At 35.6% G+C, this 22,256-nt stretch overlaps 1 protein-coding gene across 2 annotated transcripts in view; it reads left to right on the plus strand.

Annotated features, from left to right (window-relative positions):
* LOC142358736 (fermitin family homolog 2-like) overlaps positions 1-22,256 on the plus strand; it is a 184,877-nt gene that overhangs the window by 160,884 nt on the left and 1,737 nt on the right. For both annotated transcript variants that reach the window (XM_075410281.1, XM_075410282.1), the window contains exons 12-15: positions 1,269-1,418; positions 2,292-2,397; positions 13,446-13,548; positions 14,306-14,518. In XM_075410281.1, coding sequence (XP_075266396.1) covers positions 1,269-1,418; positions 2,292-2,397; positions 13,446-13,548; positions 14,306-14,471 — 525 coding nt within the window. In that variant the 3' untranslated portion in view covers positions 14,472-14,518. The remainder of the gene's footprint in view (positions 1-1,268; positions 1,419-2,291; positions 2,398-13,445; positions 13,549-14,305; positions 14,519-22,256) is intronic.

The raw sequence follows: 22,256 nt of genomic DNA on the forward strand, positions 1-22,256 counted from the left end.
TGTTTCTTGATACTTGTGATCATGCGAGTTCCGGTGTCAGAAAAACCATTCACATGCAAAACGCGTAAATTTTTTTGGACGAACGTTTTTTTTTTCACCGTGAAAGGTTAATTATTACTTCACATTATTTCATGTTAGTTGGTCGCGAACGAAGTTTTAAGCAATTACTGTAAATACATGTCTTTTTTACTCAGTTTCAAGTTTTTCATTACTGTGTTTTTTTCTCAGCTAGAAATTTTGGGCAATTGTTTTGCTCACTTGAGCGAGCGATTAAGTTTACTTTCCGTCTTCAAAGACGGGATTTACTGATTTTTTTAGAAATGGTTTTACCAATTCACTCAGTCCGTTCTAGGTCTAGTTTTTTGGTTATTCAATGGAAATTCTTTGAATTGTACGACAGGACTTGTCCTGCTATGTTTTTTAATTCGCTTTACCTTTTGATCACGTTTTTCGTTTTACATGTTTGACTTCTGACTTACCTCACTCACTGTTTCAACAGAATGGATTTTTAATTCTTTCACGCATTGAATTGCGCAATGTAGTGAATACGGTCAATGTCAAAAGAGCAAAATCAAAAGAACGGGGTAAACCGATAAAGCCCGGTCATTAAGTAATAGTGTAGGTTATCAAAGTTCATTAGAGCGTTTGCTAGCTGATTTTAGTTTTAAGCTTAATATCAGAAGCTGAAGAGTTTAGAAGCTGAAGTATGTATAGGTTTAGAATCTAACTGAAATTGCACACTGAATTGGAACATTTTTAAACTTAGGAAAAAGTTTTGTCAATTTCAATCTTTCTTTTTCTGTTTCAATCCCTATATGCGTCTAGCGCGTCAACGGCGGCTATTTTTCGGCAATCCGCCGGCTATGTTAAAAATATAAATAACTGGAGCTGAAAACATTTAGTACTACCGAAAATAAGTAGAAGATTCGAGAAGTGTCTTCAAAATCCTTTGCAAGCTCTCTTATTTCAAGTTTCGTAAAGTTAGATTTCGAACTAGTTTTTTTTGCCCTAAATTTAAGGTCTTAAATAAGGACGGAAAAAATTAGACGTACTTCTTTAAGTATAAATTCAATCTTTTAAACTAAGCTATCTGCCTCGACGTTTTAGTGACCGATGAAATCGCAACCTGGGGTCTCTAATGTTAAAATTTTCCGAAAAGGTCTGAAGTAGCAGATGTTCAATTATATCTTCTCGTGTTATTTATCAAACGTTTATCTTGGACGGAAGCTCAGACTTGGAAGGTATTGTAGTTATTCTTGCGCTTCTAGGCGTCGGCGCAAATAGTCAAGGGCAGTGGTCAAGTAGCAGGCATGGGCTACGTGGAGGCAAAGAAACAGTTGATAGCTAGGTGGAATGACGTCAAATTATCCGACACTCAGTTTTTCAATTGCTCAATCAGAAGAGGCATGAAACCAGTGGTAAGTGGGGCTCCAAACCGAAAAAAAATTAGCGTTTGTCTGACATGATTGGAGGGGTTAACAAGTTCTGAGAGTCATATATGCAGATAGACGTCAAAAATAACAAGGAAAAGGCCATTTAAAATTTCATTAATTTCATCGTGATTCCGCAGTGAATAATAGTTTTCCTTTTCTAATGGTTTCTTTGAGATTTTTGTGAACTTAAACTATTAATCGTGGAAAAAGGGGGGATATTTAAAAGCCGTAAAGGAAGCTAAATCAAACAGAATTTATCAAAAGTTGATTAGTTCAATAACTAGAACGCTGTTTTAATATTGTCAGGTTTTGATAAATTAAGTTCTGTTTGATTTCTCTTCCCTTAAGGCTTTTAAATATGGTCCTATCTTTTCCCGCGATGATTGCTCTAAGTTCACAAAGATCTCAAGGAAACTATTCGAAAAAGAAATATTAATCACTGCGCAATCACGATATTAAAATAGCGTTCTGGTTATAAACAATGTAAAGGAGTAGTTCTAGTTATAAAATATAGTTCATGTTAGGGAAAGCCGTGGTTTGCTGGGAAGGGCTCTGGACTCAATAAGGCTGTGTGAAGTCCGCAAATCGCGGTCGAGAAAAATTGTAAAACACCTGTTGCCGCATTTTTCTTATGAAATGTAACATTAACAGATCCAAAATGTAAGTGAGACTGAGATAGTCGAAAACTCGAAAGATTCGAAAAGTGAAATGCTAGATTTTTACGCAGGAAAACTCAAAGTAGATATATCGTTTAGAGAGAATTGCGGCCTAAAATTGATTTGTAGCAATTCCTGATTTAGTTGTGGCTTGGCTGATAACTGGTAATGAGATGTGGACGTGTTGTTCATTTTTGTATAGGAGAAAGGCATAATTGGCGTGTGTCGTGACAAGCTGATCCAAATGGACACCAAGGGCCAGGACATTGTGCAGACATACAGATACTCTACCATGCAGACATGGACAAGTTAGTCATTAACAAGAAATTCGAATTCAAATAAACATGCGTTTGATCTCTATTCTTCTCAACAACTGTGTCAAATTTCTCTTGTCAATTTAGGCCTTTAAAAAGTGACCGAACTGTTATGTTTCTTCCTTACTTAAACTGTTTGTTTTTCAAATTAGTTAATCGTTGTTCTGTAAATTGCTGTCAACATACGATCAATTGCTGTCAACATACGATCATATGTGATAGAACATACGATGTCTTTTTTTACTATCGTATACAAAAACAGCTATTATTTACTGCTCTTTTTAAACAACTCTGTTTTTATCGTTTTCTTTTCTCTATTTACGTTTCAATTCTCTATTCTCAATCTACTTTTTCAATACGTTGCAATTCTCTCAACTGAACTCATTTTAAATTCATTCTCTCAATGAATTACTCAACGAGTAAAAGGAATTAAATTGAGAAGGATCAAATCGAAATGATAAGTATTGACATTAAGACTCAAACCGCAACTTTGCTTCTAATAATACCAAGAATTTAGCGCATTACTAATTTCGAGCATTTTTCTCCAGAAGTCGCGTGCACGTTGTTCCAATTTTCACATTTGATTTCACAATTTAAAAACATAGCAGGACGAATCCTGTATTACGGTCCTATTTGGGTTACGTATCAACCCAACTACAACAGTCAAGAAGACACAAGAAGTGCAAACCACAACTCCAGCTGCAAAGAGGCCCACGCCAAGCGACAGCCTGTTCAAGAAGGCCCTCTCCGCTATCCATAGCGCGTGTCCGGAAGCATTGCCTTCCACCGATAGCGCCAAGAATGCTAAGAACAATAGCTTTGTGATAGTCGGAGTAGGGCTGGACAAGAGCCTGGACGAGGTCAAGGCAGCTGTCAACAGGATCTACCCGGCAAAGATGAGCCTAGTGCGCATCCGAAGCCGAGCCACCCAAGCACCAACCCGCCAAATGAGAGCCTTCAAGAGATGGGAGACAACGAAAACCCTTCTGATCAGCCGCAGCCTGATGATTGGGCTCACCCATCACCGATGCGAAGAGTCAAGACTAGCCCAGACCTCTTCTCCTCCCCTTCCAAGGAGTGGAAGATGTGGTGATCAAGTGCTACCAGTGCCAAGGCTTTGGTCACAAGGCAAACGCGTTCACCCAAGAAGCTCGATGCATTAGATGTGGAGGTCATCACAAGCTAGCTGACCACACAGTCGCCAGAGATACCACCAAGTGCGCAAACTGCCACGGCGACAGGACTGCATCAAGGGCTGCATCAAGTACCAGGACGATCTATCAGCGAACCAACCCATCACAGTGAAAGACCTCACAAATCCTCACAACAGTCACGCAAATTGTAGCTGATGCCGTGGTTCTAGCCAAGACTACCCGGTACACTGACTTCGACCCCTACAAGTTCCGCCAGCAATGCAAAGAGAGACAAGATCTCCACTTTACTGACCTCCTCCGCATGCTTCTCAAAGTGCCTCCATACTCCAGCAAGCAAGACAGCCAAGACCTATCTGTTGAATGAGACCAAAACCACTGCCACCAACGACGCAAACTAATGTGAAAGAAACCACCACTGCAGACGAGCGACTTATGAGAGCTGGAAAACCAGAGCTCAAGAAGTTGCTGTTCAGACTGCTAGGCAGTCTGGCGAAACCCACACAACTCAACGCAACGGTCCTATTTGAAGTTACGGGTGATCTGACAACCAACATGTTTACAGCAACATCAAACTATGGCTGTCATTGAAGCACATAATCCATTATGCCTAAAAATAATAAAATCAATTGAAAATTCCCGTTTGCCCAAAATAAAGTTTTGAAAACAATCATTTAAAACAATACATTTGAAAAGTTCACACTGTTCGTCCTTAGAATTGGTACACAATACAACAAACTTGTGGAAATCAATCAAAGCAAAAAAAACTATCAAACTTGACAAAATTCTCGACTAAATTTTCTTTCTCTTTTGATTTATCACCGAGTGCGCATATAAATTAAATTGGGGTTACAAAAAGTAATCAAAAACTCAACTAAGCTTTATAGTTATTTGAAAGCTAGAAATAGTAGCTAATTTTATTGACCAAAGGCTATCTATTAAGAAAACTTTTGGTGATTTTCAGAATAATTCCTTTGGTTTGCTGTTGGTTAATTTCTTCGTTGGTTTTATTTACTCGAATCAGGAAATGTGGCTTTTTGTCATCAAAGATGGAGTGACTCGAAAGGGAGAGAAATTGCAATAATGAGATACTTGTTTTTTTATGTTTGCGCCAATAATTTTCAATTTTTCGCATTCGTCAAGCTTTCTTTGTCATTTTTTGCCTGTCCTCGTAACGAATTTCAGAATCATCTGGCTTGGAAGACCTCGATTAAATTTTCTTTCTCTTTTGATTTATCACCGAGTGCGCATATAAATTAAATTGGAGTTACAAAAAGTAATCAAAAACTAAGCTTTATAGTTATTTGCAAGCTAGAAATAGTAGCTATTTTTGTTGACTAAAAGCTGTCTATTAAGAAAAAAATTTGGTGATTTTCAGAATAATTCTCTTGGTTTGCTGTTGGTTAATTGCTTTGTTGGTTTTATTTAGTCGAATTAGGAAACGTGGCTCAACTAAGCTTTATAGTTATTTGAAAGCTAGAAATAGTAGCTAATTTTATTGACCAAAGGCTGTCTATTAAGAAAACTTTTGGTGATTTTCAGAATAATTCCTTTGGTTTGCTGTTGGTTAATTTCTTCGTTGGTTTTATTTACTCGAATCAGGAAATGTGGCTTTTTGTCATCAAAGATGGAGTGACTCGAAAGGGAGAGAAATTGCAATAATGAGATACTTGTTTTTTTATGTTTGCGCCAATAATTTTCAATTTTTTCGCATTCGTCAAGCTTTCTTTGTCATTTTTTGCCTGTCCTCGTAACGAATTTCAGAATCATCTGGCTTGGAAGACCTCGATTAAATTTTCTTTCTCTTTTGATTTATCACCGAGTGCGCATATAAATTAAATTGGAGTTACAAAAAGTAATCAAAAACTAAGCTTTATAGTTATTTGCAAGCTAGAAATAGTAGCTATTTTTGTTGACTAAAAGCTGTCTATTAAGAAAAAAATTTGGTGATTTTCAGAATAATTCTCTTGGTTTGCTGTTGGTTAATTGCTTTGTTGGTTTTATTTAGTCGAATTAGGAAACGTGGCTTACTGTAATCAAAGTTTGAATGGCTCGAAAGGGAGAGATTTTAATAATGAGATACTTGTTTTTTGTTTGCGCCAAAAATTTTGTGTGCAAAATGTTTTTTGTTGCTGCATTCTGCGTTTTTTCTTAGGTCGAATGTTTAATAAATTTTTTGACCATACCTGAATTAGCTCACTCGTAACGTATATCAGAATCATCTAGCTTGGAAGACCTCGATTATTTCTTTCCTTCTCTTAAGATTTATAACCGAGTGCACATATAAATTAAATTGGGGCTGCAACAAGTGATCAAAAACTCAACTAAGCTTTATAATTATTTGCAAGCTAGAAATGGTAGCTAATTTTTTTGACTAAAGGCGGTCTATTAAGAAAATGTTTGGCGATTTTCAGAATAATTCCTTTAGTTTGCTGTTGGTTACTTGCATTGTTGGTTTTATTTAAGCGATAAATGAAATGTAGCTATCTGTTTTCAAAGACTGAATGATACGAATTGGAGAGCGATTTCAATAAAACGATAGTTTTTTTAATGTTCGCGCCAATACTTCTTGAATTTTTTTCGTATTTGTCATTTCTCTTGCCTGTCCAGTTTCTCAAAGATGCGGAGTTTGAATTATTTCTTGAAGTTGTAATTGTCTTTTTAAATTTGAGCACCAATTGTTTTCGAAGGGGCAATTTCTCTTTTGTCAGCAATTTTTAATTACTCCCAAACGAAAGTTATAGCCGCTTAATTAGTCCTGTTGGTCTTTTTGCTACCTGTTGCTCTTTTTGCTACCTGTTGGTCTTTTTAGAAATTATATTTTTACCTGTGTGGTTTTCCAAATTTGCGTAATTTGAAGTTTTTCTATAAGTTGTAATTGGTTTTGACAATTTTACCAAAAACAGTTTTCTGTGCGAGGCGATTATTCCTTTGTGAGCAGTTTTTCTCAAATTTTTATCTTTATATGATTCGTTGACTATCATAAGCTGTTGTTGGCCTAAAAGTTGTTGCTTTTGGGCACATCGTTAATTGAGCCATTGCCTCAAATTAGTCCGCGTTCTCTCTTGTTCCCATTTTTCGTCGTCTTCCTTATTTTCATCTGATCAGGCGCCAAGAAGCAAAGAAACAGTATTTTGGTGTCTAATACTTGGTGTATTTTGTGCGCCAAATGTTTTTTTTGTTGCTGCTTTCCGTGCTTCATGTTAGGTTGAATGTTTGATAAGTGTCTTGACCATGCCTGAATTACGTCTCCCGTGACGTATATCGTATATATCTAGCTTGGAAGACCTCGATTTAATTTTCTTTCTCTTTAGATTTATAACCGATTGCGCATATAACTTAAATTGGGGTTGCAAAAAGTAATCAAAAACTCAACTAAGCTTTATAGTTTTTTGCGAGCTTTAATTAGTAGCTGTTTTTATTGACTAAAAGGCTGTCTATGTTCATTTTTTGGTGATTTTCAAAATAATTCATTTGTTTTGCTGTTGGTTATTTCTTCGTTGGTTTTCTTTACTCGAATTAGGAAATGTGGCTTATTGTAATCAAAGATTGAATGACTCGAAAGGGAGAGAGATTTCAATAATGGGATACTTGTTTTTTATGTTTGCGCCAAAAATTTTTTCGCATGTTTTTGATTTTTTTTGCATTCGTCAAGCCTTCTTTGTCATTTTTTGCCTGTCCTTGTGACGTATATCAGAATCATCTGGCTTGGAAGACCTCGACTAAATTTTCTTTCTCTTTTGATTTATCACCGAGTGCGCATATAAATTAAATTGGGGTTACAAAAAGTAATCAAAAACTCAACTAAGCTTTATAGTTATTTGAAAGCTAGAAATAGTAGCTAATTTTATTGACCAAAGGCTGTCTATTAAGAAAACTTTTGGTGATTTTCAGAATGATTCCTTTGGTTTGCTGTTGGTTAATTTCTTCGTTGGTTTTATTTACTCGAATCAGGAAATGTGGCTTTTTGTCATCAAAGATGGAGTGACTCGAAAGGGAGAGAAATTGCAATAATGAGATACTTGTTTTTTTTATGTTTGCGCCAATCATTTTCAATTTTTTTGCATTCGTCAAGCCTTCTTTGTCATTTTTTGCCTGTCCTCGTAACGAATTTCAGAATCATCTGGCTTGGAAGACATCGATTAAATTTTCTTTCTCTTTTGATTTATCACCGAGTGCGCATATAAATTAAATTGGAGTTACAAAAAGTAGTCAAAAACTCAACTAAGCTTTATAGTTATTTGCAAGCTAGAAATAGTAGCTATTTTTGTTGACTAAAAGCTGTCTATTAAGAAAAAAATTTGGTGATTTTCAGAATAATTCTTTTGGTTTGCTGTTGGTTAATTGCTTTGTTGGTTTTATTCAGTCGAATTAGGAAACTTGGCTTACTGCAATCAAAGTTTGAATGGCTCGAAAGGGAGAGATTTTAATAATGAGATACATGTTTTTTTTTGTTTTCGCCAATAATTTTTGATTTTTGCATTCGTCAAGCCTTCTTTGTCATGTTTTGCCTTGTCCTCATGACGTATATCAGAATCATATGGCTTGAAAGGCCGCGATTATTTTTTTTTCTTTAGAAATGTAACGGAGTGCGCATATAAATTTAATTGGGGTTGCAAAAAGTAACCAAAAGCTCACTAAGTTTTTTTGTTATTTGCAAGCTTTAATTAGTAGCTGTTTTTATTGACTAAAAGGCTGTCTATTTTCCTTATTTTTGGTGATTTTCAGAATAAATCTTTTGGTTTGCTGTTGGTTTTGTTTAGTCGAATGAGGAAATGTTGCTTACTGTAATCGAAGATTGAATGACTCGAAAGGGAGAGAGATTTCAATAATGAGATACTTGTTTTTTTTAATGTTCGCACTAATAGTTTTTGATTTTTTCATATTTGTCAAGCTTTCTTTGTCATTTTTTGCCTTTCTGGTTTATCAAAGACGTGGAGTTTGATTTTTTCTACAGTTTTCTATGCGAAGCGATTTCTCTTTTGTGAGCATTCTTTTTTAAATGTATTTTATATGATTTGCTGACGATCCTAAGCTTTAGTTGCCCTAAAAGCTGTTGTTGCTTTTAGTCACGTCATATATTGACCCGTCGGCTCCAATTAGTTCGCGTTCTCTCTTGTTTCCCTTTTTTGTCTTCCCTATTTTAATTTGATAACGCGCCAAGAAGTGAAGGAACCAAAATTTTTGGTGACTTCTTTTGCTGGTTTTTTTTGTGTTTTTGTGTGCCAAATGTTTTTTGTTGCTGCCTTCTGCGTTTTTCCTTAGGTCGAATGTTTAAATAATTTTTTGACCATGCTTGAATGACCTCACTCGTGACGTATATCAGAATCATCTAGCTTGGAAGACCTCGATTAATTTTTTCTTTCACTTTAGATTTGTAACCGAGTGCACATATAAATTAAATTGGGGTAGCAAAAAGTAATCAAAAACTCAACTAAGGTTTATAATTATTTGCATGCTAAAAATAGTAGCTAATTTTATTGACCAAAGGCTGTCTATTAGGAAAATTTTTTGGCGATTTTCAGAATAATTCCTTTAGTTTGCTGTTGGTTACTTGCATTGTTGGTTTTATTTAAGCGATAAATGAAATGTAGCTATCTGTTTTCAAAGACTGAATGATACGAATTGGAGAGCGATTTCAATAAAAAAGATAGTTTTTTTAATGTTCGCGCCAATACTTCTTGAATTTTTTTTCATATTCGTCAAGTTTTTGTCATTTTTCTTGCTTGTCCAGTTTCTCAAAGATACGGAGTTTGAATTAATTATTGAAGTTAATTGTCTTTTAAAATTTGAGCACCAATTGTTTTCGAAGGGGCAATTTCTCTTTTGTCAGCAATTTTTAATTACTCTCAAACGAAGTTTATAGCCGCTTAATTAGTCCTGTTGGTCTTTTTACTACCTGTTGCTCTTTTTGCTTCCTGTTGGTCTTTTTAGAAATTATATTTTTATCTGTGCGGTTTTCCAAATTTGTGTAATTTAAAGTTTTTCTATAAGTCGTAATTGGTTTTGACAATTTTACCAAAAACAGTTTTCTGTGCGAGGCGATTATTCCTTTGTGAGCAATTTTTTTCAAATATTTATCTTTATATGTTTCGTTGACTATCATAAGCTGTTGTTGGCCTAAAAGTTGTTGCTTTTAGTCACGTCGTTAATTGAGCCATTGCCTCACATTAGTTCGCGTTCGCTCTTGTTTCCATTTTTTGTCGTCTTCCTTTTTTTCATCTGATCAGGCGCCAAGAAGCAAAGAAACAGTATTTTGGTGTCTAATACTCGGTGTATTTTGTGCGCCAAATGGTTTTTTGTTGCTGCTTTCCTTGGTTTTTGTTAGGTCGAATGTTTGATTAGTGTTCTTCACCATTACGTCTCCCGTGACGTATATCATATATATCTTGCTTGAAGACCTCAATTAAATTTTCTTTCTCTTTAGATTTATAACCGAGTGCGCATATAAATTAAATTGGGGTTGCAAAAAATAATCAGAAGCTCAACTAAGCTTAATTGTTTTGCAAGCTTTGATTAGTAGCTGTTTTTATTGACTGAAAGGCTGTCTATTTTCATTATTTTCGGTGATTTTTAAAATAATTCCTTTGGTTTGCTGTTGGTTAATTTCTTTGTTGGTTTTATTTAGTTGAATTAGGAAATGTGGCTTACTGTAATCAAAGTTTGAATAGCTCGAAAGGGAGAGATTTTAATAATGAGATACATGTTTTTTATGTTTTCGCCAATAATTCTTGATTTTTGCATTCGTCAAGCCTTCTTTGTTATGTTTTGCCTGTCCTCGTGACGTATATCAGAATTATCTGGCTTGGAAGACCTCGATTAAATTTTCCTTTCTCTTTAGATTTATAACCGATTGCGCATTTAACTTAAATTGGGGTTGCAAAAATTTATCAAAAGCTCAACTAAGCTAACTAAGTCATTTGCAAGCTAGAAATAGTAGCTAATTTTATTGACTAAAGGCTGTCTATTAAGAAATTTTCTGGTGATTTTCAGAATAATTCCTTTGGTTTGCTGTTGGTTACTTGCAATGTTGGTTTTAAGCGAATTAGGAAAAGTGGCTAACTGTATTCAAAGACTTAATTATACGAAGTGGAGAGTGATTTCAATAAAAAAAGATACTGTTTTAATGTTCGCGCCAATACTTTTTGAATTTTTATCATATTCGTCAAGCTTTCTTTGTCATTTTTCTTGCCTGTCCTGTTTATCAAAGATGCGGAGTTTGTCTTTTTTCTTGAAGTTGTAATTGGTTGTTATAATTTGAGCACCAGTGTTTTAGAAGAGGCGATTTCTTTTTTGTCAGCAGTTTTTATTTGCTCTCAGACAGAGTTTGTAGCAATTATATTAGTCCTGTTGGTCTTTTTTATGAAATTTTTCGCTTAACAGATTTGTCGTCTGACCCATTTGACTTTTTGTCCTTAAAACAGGATAAACAGGTAGCGCCCAGCTGGCATTATGTTTCTTTAGAGGCCCTTAGCCGAGTTGAGTAGTCCTTCAAGTGCTTAGTGCGCTGAAACAACTGGGAAGGACGTAGTTTAAGGTGAAAAGGTCATTTGCGAAATTGTTGCATGGTTTTTCGTCATTTTTCGAATTTGTTGGAGGAGCTTAAAACTGAGGCTGGTTAAAGTTGATGAAGGCCTCTTGCAAGACGTAATTACTTTTATTTTAATTAATTTTAAGAGCTATGTTTTTGTATTCCAAACAAAAAGACGCAAATTTTCCCGAATTACTAATTTCACAAGTTTTTTAACCTTTTTGTGTCATATGTCGAGTTTTTCAACCATTGGTGTAAAGGAACCAGGTCTGGTGTTTGGTAATAGATTGTTAGTGTATAGATTGTTATTGCATAGTTTCAAGTGGCAATGGTATGGTTTTTAATATTTTAACATCCCGAATTTTAGCATTTTTTTTACAAAACTTGCAATTTTGAGATTTATTCCTCAAGTTTTTGCAGCCCTTGTGGCTAGAAAACCCCCCTAAGCGTTCGATAATAAGTTACTGAAATATTTTTACTGGCCTTAGTATATTTTTCAACTTTTTAATATCACAATTTTTAGCAAGAATTTTTCAAGGTTTTTTGAAACTCTAATGTTCTAGGTTTCTCCTGCCTCAACAGCCAAGGAACCTCCTTTATAGTTTGAGAGTAAGTTACTGCCTAGTATTTAGATGTAATGGAATGTTTTTCAACATTTTCCCAGGTCCCGAATTTCGGCTTTTTTGAGATAACTTTTAGTTTTTTTCAATTCCTTATGACATTGTCAATAATTTCTCCAGCCCCAGAAGCTAGAGAACCTTCTTAAGGGTTTAATAATGAGTTACTGAAGACTTTTTATCGGCCATGTAATAGTTGAAATTTTTAGTATCACAATTTTTTTTAATGAAGCTTGTAATTTTTTTAAAGTTTTTTTGAAACTTTGTCTTTGTTTAATTTTCGCCAGCCTCAATAGCCGAAGAACCACCGCCAGGATTTGATAATAGGTTACTCCGTAGTTTCTAAGTGTAATTGAATGTTTTTCAAGATTTTAAAATCGCGATTTTAAGCAATTTTTTAAATTTTTTCACTTTCAAATTTTATTTTTTTGGCATCAGGGTCCCTCCTCCAATGTTTAATAATAAGCTGCTGCATAGTTTCTAGAGTTAATGGAATTTTTATCAATATTTTAACGATTCGAGGTTCAACAATTTTTTGATAAAATTCAAGTTTTCATTTTTGCGTAAAATTATTATGTTATAAGTTTTGGATCTCTATGTGCCAGTGAAATTTCTGGCTTGATGTAGGGATACTGGATAGTTCCTTGAGACAATGAAATGGTTCTGAAGATTTTAAATCACAAAATTCAGCTTGGATTTGTTAAAATGTGTTATTGTGTTTAACGATCATTACTGGCCAACGAAACTTTTTAAGTCTTGCAGATGGGTTACATGACAGAGCTCCAGAAACAAAAAATGGTTCTGCGCATTTTTTAACTGCAAAACGTGGTCTGTGAAATCTGCAAAAAATTTTGGCATTCAATTTTATGTGATTTAATTACTAACAAGGCTAGAAAACTAAAAGATGCAGAGTCGAATCTAATCATGGAAAATTTTCCTAGCTCTCTCTCTCTCTCTCTTTCTGTCGGTTGGGATTTCTTCCTTCTCTTTCTTGTTCACGGTTTTCTCTTTCTCCCTCCCTTTCATTAACTGTTTTGTTGATGCCCCACAGCAGCTGCTGTTATGTGGCGTGATGTCATCTATTACCCTCATGAACGCTGAATTATAAAAGTGTTTCATCATAAATGACTTAGCTAGCATATTTAGGAAATCATTGTTAATTGCTCTCAAACATAGTTTGTAGTAATTCTATTAGTCCTGTTGGTCTTCTTTAATGCGGTTTTTCGCTTGACGGATTTTTCGTCTGACCCATTTGACTTTCCGTCCTCAAAAATGGGATATAGGCTCTAAGTTCTCTTAGAGCCTTTCAGCTCACCAGTCTCAAAGTATGCGATTCACAGAAACTCTTTTGGAGACTTATACTTATTGTATGAAGGGCTGTTCTTAGAGGTTGACCCCCACCCAAAAAAGGGATAAACAGGTAACGTCCGGATGGTATCAAGTTCTCATAGAGCCTTTCGGTATAGTAGGCTCTAGGTATCCAATTCAATTATTAGGCGATCACCTGATTTGGAGATACAGATTCATATGGTGTGAAGGGCGGTTCTGAGAGTTTGACCCCCTCCCATTTCAGTCAAATTTGCGAAAACAAATTTTTGACTTGTGTCCAACGAATTTCATTGCTTGCAGTTTCATTGAGTAAGCTTATACAATGTCACATCTCTGCGGTGATCATGAACCTTGACTCGCTGTAATTAAGGTAAAGATAAGTTATGGTTGAAGTTATTTGGAGCCTTTTTTCAGTCAATTGGCATAAAAATGAACTGCAGATCAAATTGGGAGACATGGAGCTGTCAGTGGCCAGTATAGACTCCAAGATATCCGTCCTTCACGAATACTTGGGAGGGTAAGTATTCTAGTTATTTAGAAATCGAAATTCTTGTTGTTATTATTATAAATAATTAGTAATAATAATTATTGTTGACTTTCAATAAAAAAAATAAACGAAATAGGATCAGCATGAAATATTTGCTCTTCAAAGCTGGACCTTAAAATTTTGTATCAACTTTTAATTTGATTTGATTTATACTTCGTTATTAAAATCGTGGTCAGGGTCTAACTTAATACATAGTTTCTCTGAGAAAGCCACTGTAATTTTTACTGCTGTGTGTTAGACTGCATAATGTTGTTTCAATTTATTTAGGACGCTCAAATGATGCATTTTGTACAGCTGTCCTTCATTTTGTATATTTGTCAAATAGCTAAGTGCTTCTATTTCAATCCCTAATGGTGTATTTGCATACTTTGTAAGCGTGTTTATTTAGTGTTTGTGTGGTAAACTTATGCTTCCATGTTTCTTTAGTAGGCATTGGTTTGAGATAAATTTCCAATCGAATGCTGAACTGAAAAAGCAAGTGATATTCAGTGCCATTTTAATTCAGCATTTGAGGGTCAATAAAAACTTTTAAAGGAAATTGTAAGAAGTGTTTATCGCAGCCCAAAATGTTCTCGTGCCTCCTAATTTGCTCGGGGTAACCTAAACTGCATTACAGATTAACTGGGCAATTTATCCCAGTTCATTTGTAGAGAAGATAATTTAAAATTACGTCGACTTTTGCTTTCTCATGTTCATTCTATTTGTTCGTTTGACGCTGTGTTTTCAGCTACCAATTCATGGCCACGCGGTCTCCGGACAAGCAAGAGGTGAATGTGGAGATGTTTTACCAGCTGACATATGGCATGAAGTCGGAGGAGGAAAAGATTGAAGAGCTGCAGAAGAGGGATAACAAGTACGCTGGCCTCATCACACACTCTGTGCCTGGATTCTAATCCCTACCACCTCAATTAGTACCGCAAGCAGCATCACAGTCTATCCAGTAAGGCACTACTGCAATTTGAATGGTCCTCAATACACTAGCAGAGATAGAACGATTATTGGGAATAATTTGTTTAATAGGTATATTGTTATTAACCGCCGTCAGCCTCTCAACGGCTATTATTTAGGCTCTCTCCGTTTTTTTACAATTCAAAGAATTTGAATTGTATTGTGGCGCTGTCTTAAGATCTGTTCACACATTTTCATGATTTTTGAAGTCAAATTGGAGTAGCTATTTTGGTCACGCCGAAACAGGAAGTGGAGCGAAGCGGAAAAGCGAGTAATTTTGCGACGTGATTTTTTTTCACTCGAATTTTAAAGTAGAGCGAGAAAATGGTGTTCGAAAAAAGTTCGCTTTCTCGATTGTGATTTTTTGTTCACACGCGGCAATTTTACTTTGATTTTTTACCGTTTTTTTCAATTTTTTCATAGGATTTTAAATGGTGTTCCCTATCCAATTACTGTCCAGTCAAGGTCTAATGTTTTGTTTAGTCAATGAAAATTCTTTAAATTCTTTCAGGACTTGTCCTGCTATGTTTTTTAAATTCGCTTTACCTTTTGATCACGTTTTTCGTTTTAAATGAGTCAGATTTTCACGCCTGACTTCTGACTTACTTCACTCACTGTTTCAAATGAATGGGTTTTAAATTCTTTCACGTATTGAATTACGTAATGTAGTGAATACAATCAAAGTCAAAAGAGCAAAATCAAAAGAAACGGGATAAACATAAAGCCCTGTCATTAATTCATAATGCATTAGGTTATTAACGTTCATTAAAGCGATTACTGGTTGGCATTAGTATTATGCTTAATAGCCTTCAGTTTACAAGCTGAATTAGGTTAAATTTTAGAATTTAACCGAATGTGCAGATTTTACAGACCAAATAAGATCACTTTGACATTTTGCGTCAAGCGGGTCAACTGTGGCTATTTTCCGGCAATCTGCCGGCTATGTTTTATTTGCGCTCGAACCAAATTTGATGCAATTATTGTAAACGTGTTGGTCTTTGTACGACTCGAAGAGCGGTTTTGAGGTTTTTCAATTTTTTTTTAGCTGACGCAAGTCTGTTCAGGACTTGAATTTTGATTTTTTTTTCAAACATTGATTTCTGTATTATGTTGACTTCTGTTCTGGAACATTTGACTTCAACAGTAGCTTAGGTACTAACACAGAAATTAGGAACTTCTGATAATACTTAAGGTGAAAAGGTCGTTGTGAGAATTCTTCCGATAAGTCTATTCTCCCTATTCAAACTACAGACACCACCCACCTACCCCCGGCATTAAGTTCTCTTACAGCCTTACTAAGAATGCGATTCGCCAAAACTTTTGAGGTGACAATTGCATGGTGCAAATGGTTGTTCTTAATTTCCAGTCACTTCCCCCCCCCCCCCCCTACTCACCCTCAACACACTCCCAGTCCTCCCTCCTCTACCTGGAGGTTTCGATGCCCCTCTCGTCCAGCCCTCTCAACCTTTACCCTCCTTCCAGTCGCTGAACACCCCCCTCCATTCCGCTAAAAAACCTCTCCCCCTTCCCGAATGTAAGTATCTCGAGTCCCAGCTGGCTACTACTGAAGCCAACCGCTCGCCGATCGTTAGTGCGATTCGCCCGACGTTGTCGGTTATGTTATTTAGTATTATCATAGGCTTTTTGAGATCCTGTTCATCCAATGTGATGTCTTATTAGCAGCGGCTAAATTATAGTGATTGTTCATGATTACATCACTGTTTAATAGCCACCTTAGCTTCTCAGCTGGCTATGATAGCGCTCCTATTTTTCAATTCGAAAAATTTGAATTGTATTGGGGCGCTGTCTTAAGATCTGTTCACACATTTTCATGATTTTTGAAGTCAAATTGGAGTAGTGATTTTGGTCACGCCGAAAGAGGAACTGGAGCGAAAAAGCGAGTGGTTTTGCGGCGTGAATTTTTTCGCTCTAATTTTAGTAGAGTTGGAAAACGGTGTTTGAACAAAAGTTCGCTTTCTCGCTAGTGGTTTTTTTGTTCATATGCGGCAATACCACTTTGATTTTACTATTTTTTTTTATTTTTTGGCTTGGTTTTTCTTCTAAATCGTTTTTCCAATCCATTCAGTGTTCATTCTAGGCCTAGTTTTTTTGGTTTGAACCAAATTTCCGCTTCTCGCTAGTAGTTCTTTTGTTCACAGCGGCATTTTGACATAGATTTTTTAAATTATTTTTGTCTGATTTTTGAGAAATAGTTTTCCGAATTCATTCATAGGCCGTTCTAGGTCTATGTTCCTAGTTTAGTCAATAAAAATTCTTTGTACGTCAGGACTTTTCCTGCTTTGTTTTTCGCTTTACCTTAGTTTACAGCTTGTTCTACATTTTGCGTGAAATCTTTTTCCCTTCTTGAGGCTAGTTTCGCTCTTCTCTCATTCTGCTAAAAGTGTTTTTAGACAGCAGTTGCTCAGCAAAGCAATTCAAAATGAACAGAATCAGTATCGAAATCAGAAGTAGAAACGGGATAAACCCTTGAAGCCCAATTTTAGATGCCCCTTATTCGAACTTTGTTCGTAGTTACCACCTATAATGCTTATGGGTTACTAGCCCCTGTGTGTTCTTACTACGAAACCGGAGTACTTTCAGCTACAAAATGAAAAAAAAACTAGAAAAATGATTTTTTGTACAAAAATAATTTTTTCTCTAGTTTTTTCTCTTCTTTCAATCCCAATCTTGGATATGGGAATCAACGGCAGCTATTTTCTGGCAATCTGCCGGGTATGTTTCAAGGTCGGAAGGTGGGTCAAGGACGGAAGGTGGGTAATGGTTTTTGTATTGGTTTCTTTATTTGTTCTCAAGACAAATTTGTTAAGCAGCCGGCTATATTTGGCAAATATAATGTTCGTTTTCTTGAGTAAAAAGGGGAACGTGTTGTACCGGTTTTTTGAGCTGAAGCACAAATCTTCGAGACCTGAACATTGAGTTTTCAATTTGGCATTAACAATATGCGAACTCCTTGCTTACATTTTTAATTGTTCAAGAACGAAGATTGAAGCAATTAACGTCAACGTGTTTTTTTTAAGCAAAATTTTCCTTTGACAGTTTTTGCGCTTTTGTAAAGCATTCTTTTATTCTTGAGTAAATTTTTTGCGCTTGACTCTGGACTTTTCGTGAAATTAAGGTGTCGACATGCCATCCGGGAGGTCGCGGTTTAGAATCACTCCTTTGTTGTTTATTTTACACCCATACAAAATTATCTAGGTTTCATCCCCATCAGAATCTTCTGAATTGATTTGCCCCACTTGTCGTTCGAGATAAATTCGTCCGACGTTAGTCTGTTTATGTTATATTAGTTTGGATTGGTCGGTACTATTCAAGGTGAAAGCCGCCGCTTAGTCAACCCACACTATGCCCTGCTCGTACTCTCCGCAACCTCCATTACAAACATCCCACAACCTTGCTGGAACCCTTGCCTTTCCTGTCACCCCATGCCCAACCGTTTGCATTGACATCCGAAAAGTTTAATCTTGATTAATAGCCTTCCTCATCTTCTCAGCCGGCTATTATAGCGCTCCTATTTTTTACAATCCAAGAATTGGATTGTATTGGTGCTATGTCTTTTTACAATTCAAAGAATTTGAATTGTATTGGGGCGCTGTCTTTTTTACAATTCAAAGAATTTGAATTGTATTGGGGCGCTGTCTTTTTTTTAAGATCTGTTCACACATTTTCATGATTTTTGAAGTCAAATTGGAGTAGTGATTTTGGTCACGCCGAAACAGGAAGTGGAGCGAAAAAGCGAGTGGTTTTGCGGCGTGAAATTTTTTCGCTCTAAATTTTAATTAGAGTGAGAAAACGGTGTTCGAACAAAAATTCGCTTTCTCGCGAGTGGTTTTTTGTTCACATGCGGCAATTTCGCTTTGATTTTTTCTGTTTTTTCGATTTTTTGACCGGATTTTTTTCTAAATGGTTTTCCCAATCCATTCATAGTCCTTTCTAGGTCTAGTTTTTTGTTTAGTCAATGAAAATTCTTTGAATTGTACGTCAGGACTTGTCCTGCTATGTTTTTTTTAAGATCTGTTCACACATCTTCATGATTTTTGAAGTCAAATTGGAGTAGTGATTTTGGTCACGCCGAAACAGGAAATGGAGCGAAAAAGCGAGTGGTTTTGCGGCGTGAAATTTTTTCGCTCTAATTTTAAAGTAGAGTGCGAAAATGGTATTTGAACAAAAATTCGGTTTCTCGATAGTGGTTTTTTTGTTCACATGCGGCAATTTCACTCTGATTTTTACTGTTTTTTCGATTTTTTGGATCGGATTTTTTTCTAAATGGTTTTCCCAATCCACTCACAGCTCATTCTAAGCCTAGTTTTTTGTTTGAATTAAATTTTCATTTCTCGCTAGTGGTTTTTTTGTTCACATGCGGTATTGTAACATTGATTTTTTGTTTTTTTTCTCTTTTATCTGATTTTTTTAAAAATGGTTTTTTCAATTCACTTATAGTCCATTTTAGGTCTAGTTTTTCTGTTTAGTCAATGAAAATTCTTTGAATTGTACGTCAGGACTTGTCCTGCTATGTTTTTTTATTTTTGGAAGATGTTTTCACACCTTTTTTCATGACTTTGAGCTTTCAAAACGGGATAAACAGGTAAAGCTCAGCGGGCATCAAGTTTCATTATAAGCCCTTAGCCGCGTTTAGTTGTTCTTGAAGTACTTAAAGTGGTGAAGTTACTGAGAAAACCGTTATTCAAGGTTAGCAGGTCATTTTCAAAAGTTTTTGAGCCCAAAATGTTGCCATTTGTTCGTCTGTTTTTCGGATTTTTTGTTGGACCAGTCTGAAATTGAGGTTTGTAAAAGTTGGTAAAGGTCTTTTGCAAGACGTAATTGCTTTTTATGGCCATTTTAAGAGCCATATGTATTGCTACACCAAACATAAACACGGTAATTTATTCTAATTTTAGAAAACTTTTCAAGTATTTTGAATATTTTTGTTTCAACGCTTGGTGTCACAATAATAGGTTATTATATAGTTTCTAGTGGTAATGGAATGGTTTTCAACTTCACGAATTTTACCAATTTTTTTGATAAAATTTGCAGTTTTTCCAATTTTCTGACATTAATTGTCATTATCCAAGTTTTCCAGCTCCAGGATGCAAGAAATCTCGTCTAGGATTTGCTAATAGTTTACTGCAAAATTTTTATTGGCCATGGCATTAGCCAATTTTTTTCAAATCTTTGAAAATTGTCGTCAATTTTTAGGTTTCTCTAACCTGAACAGCCAAATCATTGCCTTCAGGATTTGATAATAGGTTACTGCATAGTTTCTAATGGTAATGGGGAATGTGTTGCAAGATTTTAATATTACAAATTTTAGCCAGTGTAATTTTTTCTTTGACTGCCTGAAATTTTAGTCTTTTTCCTCAGTGGTCAGGGGTTTGCTGCTATTGAGATTGCTAGTATATTATTGCAGAGTTTCTAGTGGCAACAAAATAATTTTCTGTTTTTTAGATTGCAAATATAAGTAATTTTTTAAATAAAGCTTGCAATTGAAAATTTTTGAGTGTTTTCAAATTTTTTGAGTTTTCTTTTTCTGAGTTTAACTATCTTTATTGGCCAACGAAACATTTTAAATGTTGCAGATGAGTTACAAGACAGAACTCAACAGAGAAAAAATGAATTTGAACATTTTTTCCAGACACAGTTTCGAAAAATATCGTTACTTTTTTCCTTTTCATTTGAAGCATTTGTCACATTTCTTTTTGAAGCACTTGTCATTTTCGAGAGTATCTACCTTTAGTGTCAAATTAATCTCTTTCAAATCTTTTGCGTGAGTTAATGACTATATTGCATTGTCATAAATGGCATTCAGGTTAAAAGCTTCAAGAGCTTTAGAATTAATTGTTTTGTTTAGTTTGGTTCTCTTAGTTTCTCAACTTTCGAGATTTCGTCTTTTTGGCTGGGATTGATCAACTGATCTGCTGTTCAGGTACATTAGGTCTGTTTTTCATTCAATTCCTTGGATTGTTTTTCAGGACTTGTCCTGCTATGTTTTTTTTTACTTCGTCGAACTTTTTTTCGCTTTACCATTTTGCCGCTTTTTCATCGTTTTGCGTGAAATCTTTGACTTCTCTAGGCTAGTTTATCTCTTCTCTCAGTCTGCTTAAAGTGAATTTGAACATCAGTTGCTCAGCAAAGCGATTCAAAATGTACAGAGTCAGAATAAAAAAATGAAGTCAGAAATAGAAACGGGATAAACCCATAAAGCCCAATTTTAGACGCCCGCTATTTGAACGTCGTTCCTATAAGTCTTAGTTACCATCTCATGCTTATTGGTATTGATAGTAGCCCCTGTAGCCTCTCTCTAAGAAACAGAATTATGTTCGACTACGAAATGCCATTAAATAAATCGGACTTAAAAAATGTTTTTGTACAGAAATCTTTTTTTCGATATCTTCTATTCTTTCAATCCCAATCATGCTTATTGGAATCAACGGCGGCTTTTTTCCGTCAATCTGCCGGGTATGTTTTTAAAAGTTATCGAGTAAAATTAGGCCTTATGCATTTGATTTTTGTTGCTTCTTTTCCTTTCTAATTGCTCTCAAACAAAGTTTGTAGCAATTATATTACTCCTGTGCTACGCCCCACTTCACTTCATCCCCTCGCCTCACTCTTTTTCTTTTTTGAGATCTTGGCTATGTTTTTTTAAAAGGCATGGAGCCTATTGATGGGCCATTTGGGGATCGCCAGAGTTTTCTGGAAAGCACCATTTTGTTCTGAATTGCGTTTTTTCACTTCACATTTGACTTCCTCTTTCCTTTTGCTTTTAAACTGAGCGAGACTACATCAGGAAAAATGTTGAAAGCCGTTCCAAGTCTGTCAAATTTCAGTTTAAAAATATCTCAAGGATTTGGTTGGGTGACCTCTGAGGGAATCTCAGTGGTGACGTGACGGGCGTTGGGATTTTGGGTCTAAAATTGCAACTTCTGCTAATCTTTGACGCGTCGTTTTCATTAAACTATATTTTAACTTTTTTGAGCTGTAAAGGAGGGAAATCTTATCATGGATTGCCACCGCTTATTAATTGCTCTCAAACAAACTTTATAGCAATTATGTTAGTCTTGTGGTCTTTTTATTACGAAGAGGAGTATTGAGATTCTACAGGTTTTTAACTGACGCAATTTTGTTCAAGACTTGAACTTTTGACTTTTGTTTTCGAACATTGGCTTCTGTTCTAAAACGTTACGTTGACATCTGTTTTCGAACATTGGAATTAGTTACTGAGCTAGCTTAGTTATAAGGAATTAATCATAATACACAAGGTCAAAAACGCATTTTAAGTTTTCGTCTCACAACAGTCCCTTTTCCCTATTCAAACTACAGACAGCCCCACCTACCCCCTCATTTTAAAAACATTGTCTATAGTTTCATTAGGCTATTATTTTCTTCTTTATTTCCTTTCCTTGATATTTTTCTTATTTTAGATAAGTTTAGGATAGTAATTATATTGCACGGCCCTTCGAGTCGTTTTCTGTATTCTACTGGCTATAATTTTAATGCAATTTTTCGCTTGACTAATTTTTCGTCTGATCCATTTGACTTCTCGTCCTCAAAAACAAGATAAACAAGTAACGCTCGGAGGGTGTTAAGTTCTCTTAGAGCCTTACGCCTAGCCAGTCGCGAGGCATGCGAGTCACCAAACTGTTGTTAGGCGATGATTTCAATGTGCGAAGAACGATTCTTAATCTTGAGAGTTTGACCCCCCTGCACCCCAGTTA

The sequence above is a fragment of the Convolutriloba macropyga genome, chromosome 2 (assembly GCF_964194025.1).
Source record: "Convolutriloba macropyga chromosome 2, txConMacr16.3, whole genome shotgun sequence".
NCBI lineage: Eukaryota > Metazoa > Xenacoelomorpha > Acoela > Convolutidae > Convolutriloba > Convolutriloba macropyga.